This window comes from Propithecus coquereli, unplaced genomic scaffold, assembly GCF_000956105.1.
Source record: "Propithecus coquereli isolate 6110/MARCELLA unplaced genomic scaffold, Pcoq_1.0 Scaffold846, whole genome shotgun sequence".
NCBI classification, from domain to species: Eukaryota; Metazoa; Chordata; class Mammalia; order Primates; family Indriidae; genus Propithecus; species Propithecus coquereli.
In genome coordinates, this window is record NW_012154685.1 from 131,932 (window position 1) to 135,397 (window position 3,466).

Here is a 3,466-nt window from a genome sequence, read left to right on the forward strand (position 1 = left end):
AAAAGAAAGAAACCATTGTGCCTTCTCTGTATACAGGTGTCTAGGGAATGACTTCTCAAGCTTTATTGTGCATATATTAATATATCACCTGAAGATCTTGTTAAAATGTAGATTCTGATTCAGGAGATCTGGAGTGGGGCTCCAAGAACCTGTATTTCTAACAAGCTCCCAGGTGATGTCAATGCTGCTCTCAGGAAACCGCACTTTGAGGATGGAAGTGCCACATAACCCCTCCTCTGCCTCCACCAGCCAGCCAAGTGCCTCCTGATGTTGTTCTGCGGTCTGAGGGAGTATGGGGAGGAGGGCAGCCTGAATCTCTCTCTCTCTCTCTCTCTCTCTCTCTCTCTCTCCCTCTCTCCCCCAGCTCCCCGGCCCCCCCAAAACACAGATATCCCACAGCCTCATGGACTCAAGAGTTGCACGCCCAGACCCATGTTCTAGTCTGGGCTCGGCTGGGAAAAGCAGAAGTTGCATCCTTCTTTGGGCCTCAGTTTCTTCATGTGTATTTTCTGGGCTTGAGCTGGCAAATAGCTGACGGCCCCTGTAGCTCTCACATTCTTCTATTCTAATTAAACAACAAGCATATTTGAGATCATCTCTACCAAGTCTGAAGCCTCGGCTTCCCGTCCAAACTCCACCCCATCCTGCTTGTGTGTCTTTGGGAGGATCATTACTTTCTCTGGTCTTAATGCCCTTGTTTACAAGTTGGGAGATGATGAGAGTCACCTGACCTGGGCAAGTGAGGACATACATAGAGCCTGTATGTAAAGGTACAGGCAAAGTAAGGAGCAGTTGATATGGTTGAATCGGATTGTGCATCTGGGAAGAATTAACAGACTGCACACTGTGTATCAGAGTGCTGGGAGGAATCAGATGACTGCCCTCCAGTCATCTGGGTGGACAGATTCTAGATTAAAGGATGGGGGGTAGCAACTAAGAAGGGGTGTGTGTGTGTAGTTCCTAGGATCTGAAGAATTAAAGGAGATAGGGAATGTAGAGGACATGCCTGAAACCCTAAAGTATTAATAACTCTTGATAAGTAGGCATTGGCAGGAGGCTCCAGAACATTTTCTGACCCTTCAACACTGTGAAAGCATGTTTGCTGGGGAACAGCAGTGAGGGTGGCCAGGATATGGGGGTGTCAGTGCCTGATTCAGGGGCTCCAGATCGTAGAGATGTCTGGGAGTTCTGACGGGGAGGTGAGGAAGTCCAAAGGAAGTTTGATTCCTTCAGGGCCTTAACCATCCTGGCCAGGAAATTGGGAAGTGCTGATGGAGCATGCAGAGGAGGGCAGCTTGGTAACAAGGAATCTCATCTCAAAAGCACTAGATGAGGATAACCATGGTATTGGTGATGATGCTCTAATTCTAGTGTCATGACAACATTTTGCAAGGGGTAGAATTGGGTACCCTCATTAGCGTCACTTTTGTTTGAAAGATTTCAAGATTCCATCTGAGTGTCACTTAAAAAATATATTGAAAAAATACAGTACGCAGGTCACTGATCAGTTAGTCACCATGCTGCCTTCTGCTTCTACCAAATCAGTGTTGTGACAATGTGGCAAGTCATGGAAAACCTGAGATTTAGTGTTTTCATCTGGAAATGAAGGGTGACCTTTGAGATCCCGGTGGGCCGTTTCACTTGAATAATGGAGAATTCCCAACATTGCTCGTGAAAATAAAGTAGTAGTGGTAGCATTTTCGCCCAGCACCTGCAGTTTCTGCTCTCGTTTTGGGGGTGGGGTGTGGAGGAGAGGATGTGGATGGTATTTTCATTAAGTGAGTTTTCATATCCTCTTCCTTCGGGCTCCACGGACCTCGATGGAAAAATCAAGCTTCCGATCCAGGAAAGAGCGAAGGGGCAAATAAATCTTAAGGGTCACCCAATAAAATCTTAAATCCCGCCTCTGGAGACCCATCTCGGTGGTTGTTTTAGATCAATTTGTACACTGATCTGCAGGCCGACTCTCTCAGAGGCTCCAAGTGACCAAATGTGACCAGAAAGTTGGGTTCGTAAAAGGTAACGTGAAAGAGAAGTTGGTGACTTAACGCAGACAGCAGACAGCGGCCCAACACCAGACGGGATGAGACATTTAGAGGGTCCTGGGTGCCGCCCCCTGCCTGGCCAGTAGGCGGCGCGCATGCGCCGTGGGGCCCGGTCGGGCGTGCGCGCGGCCGGTGGCAGCGGGGTCGCGCACGCCGGGGTTCGGGAGCCAGGCCGGCGCCGCCGGAGCCATTTCCGGGAGGGGCGGGGCCGCCGGCGGCCGGGCCTCCAATCTCGGCGGCGGCAGGAGGAACCCGAGCCTAGCGGCCGGAGAGTAGGTCGCGCGTGGAGGAAGGGACGCGGGAGGTGGAGCCGGGCCGGAGAGGCAGAGTGCCTGAGGGAAGGAGCGGGGAGCTGGTTCTGGCGGGAGGAGGTGGAAGGGCTGCCGCGGGCTCCGGAGGAACGGGAGGGTCGGAGCTGGGGAGCGGAGGAGAAGAAGGGTCCGGGACCGGGAGGGTCGGGGGTCGGCGTCCCGGGGCGAGGTGAGGGCGAGGGCGAGGCGGGGTCGGGGGCGAGCAGATGAGGCCGGCGGCTGCGGCCTGGGGCGGGCTCGGGCTGAGGGAGCGGGCGCCTCGCCCGAGATCCGAGGAGTGCGAGGCTCGCGAGTGCACGGAGGGAGGGCGCGGGGCCGAGCGGGAGGCGGGTCTGGAAGCCCACTCCCACGGCGGGGTCGGAGTGGGCTCGGTCAGCCAGGATTTGCTGGTCCTTCAGACGCGAGGGCAGGGTCCTGAGGAGGGAGCGGCGGAGACGAGAGAGAGGCCAGTCTCTTTCGAAAGGGAGTCTGGTGGAGGCTGGACCCGGGTTAGGTTGAATGGGCTGCGCTGGAGGCTCAGACCCTGCTCCGGGGAGGGCCGGGCGTTCCCCCCAGTATCTCCCGGGGTGGAATGCTTTGTGGGAGTCTGGGTCTGGATTCGTTTCATCAGCTGTGGGAGGGATACCTGGTTGCAGCCAGATTCTGATTCGCTGGGTTGGGTTGTAGTGGTAGCTGCCAGTGAAATCTGAGCCCTCAAAAGAGGGAGAGAACCATAACTTGGCTGCTCTGGCAAACCGAGGCGGGCGGGCGAGACAGTTTAAAGCTTTAGAAGTAAACAAATCTGGTTACCTTTCACAGACACTGAAAAAGGGGAGCGCTGAAGGGACGGCTGGAAGAGGAAGATGCCTAGTACAGACCTTCTGACGTTGGTGAGTTTTTTTCCAGACATCCTCCTGGCTAGACGGCACTTGTCCCCTAAGTTTTATTTTTAGTCCAAAGATCAGAATGAGTAGATTTCACCTCCGATGCTTACTTTTGGTAGCTTTGCATGTCTGCCACCTTTTATTTTGCATTAATGATCAGGATGAATAAATGAATTAAATATATGAATACAGTATATGTAGGACTTAAACATTATTGAAGAATGCTTTTCAAAATTTTTTTTTGTTT

The 3,466-nt window shown here is 53.1% G+C and overlaps 1 protein-coding gene across 1 annotated transcript in view; it reads left to right on the forward strand.

The window, feature by feature from the left end:
- Positions 1 to 2,226: 2,226 nt before the first annotated feature.
- SGPL1 (sphingosine-1-phosphate lyase 1) overlaps positions 2,227 to 3,466 on the forward strand; it is a 112,763-nt gene continuing 111,523 nt past the window's right edge. Inside the window, exons 1-2 of the mRNA XM_012663963.1 lie at positions 2,227 to 2,317; positions 3,155 to 3,225. Coding sequence (XP_012519417.1) covers positions 3,199 to 3,225 — 27 coding nt within the window. The 5' untranslated portion in view covers positions 2,227 to 2,317; positions 3,155 to 3,198. The remainder of the gene's footprint in view (positions 2,318 to 3,154; positions 3,226 to 3,466) is intronic.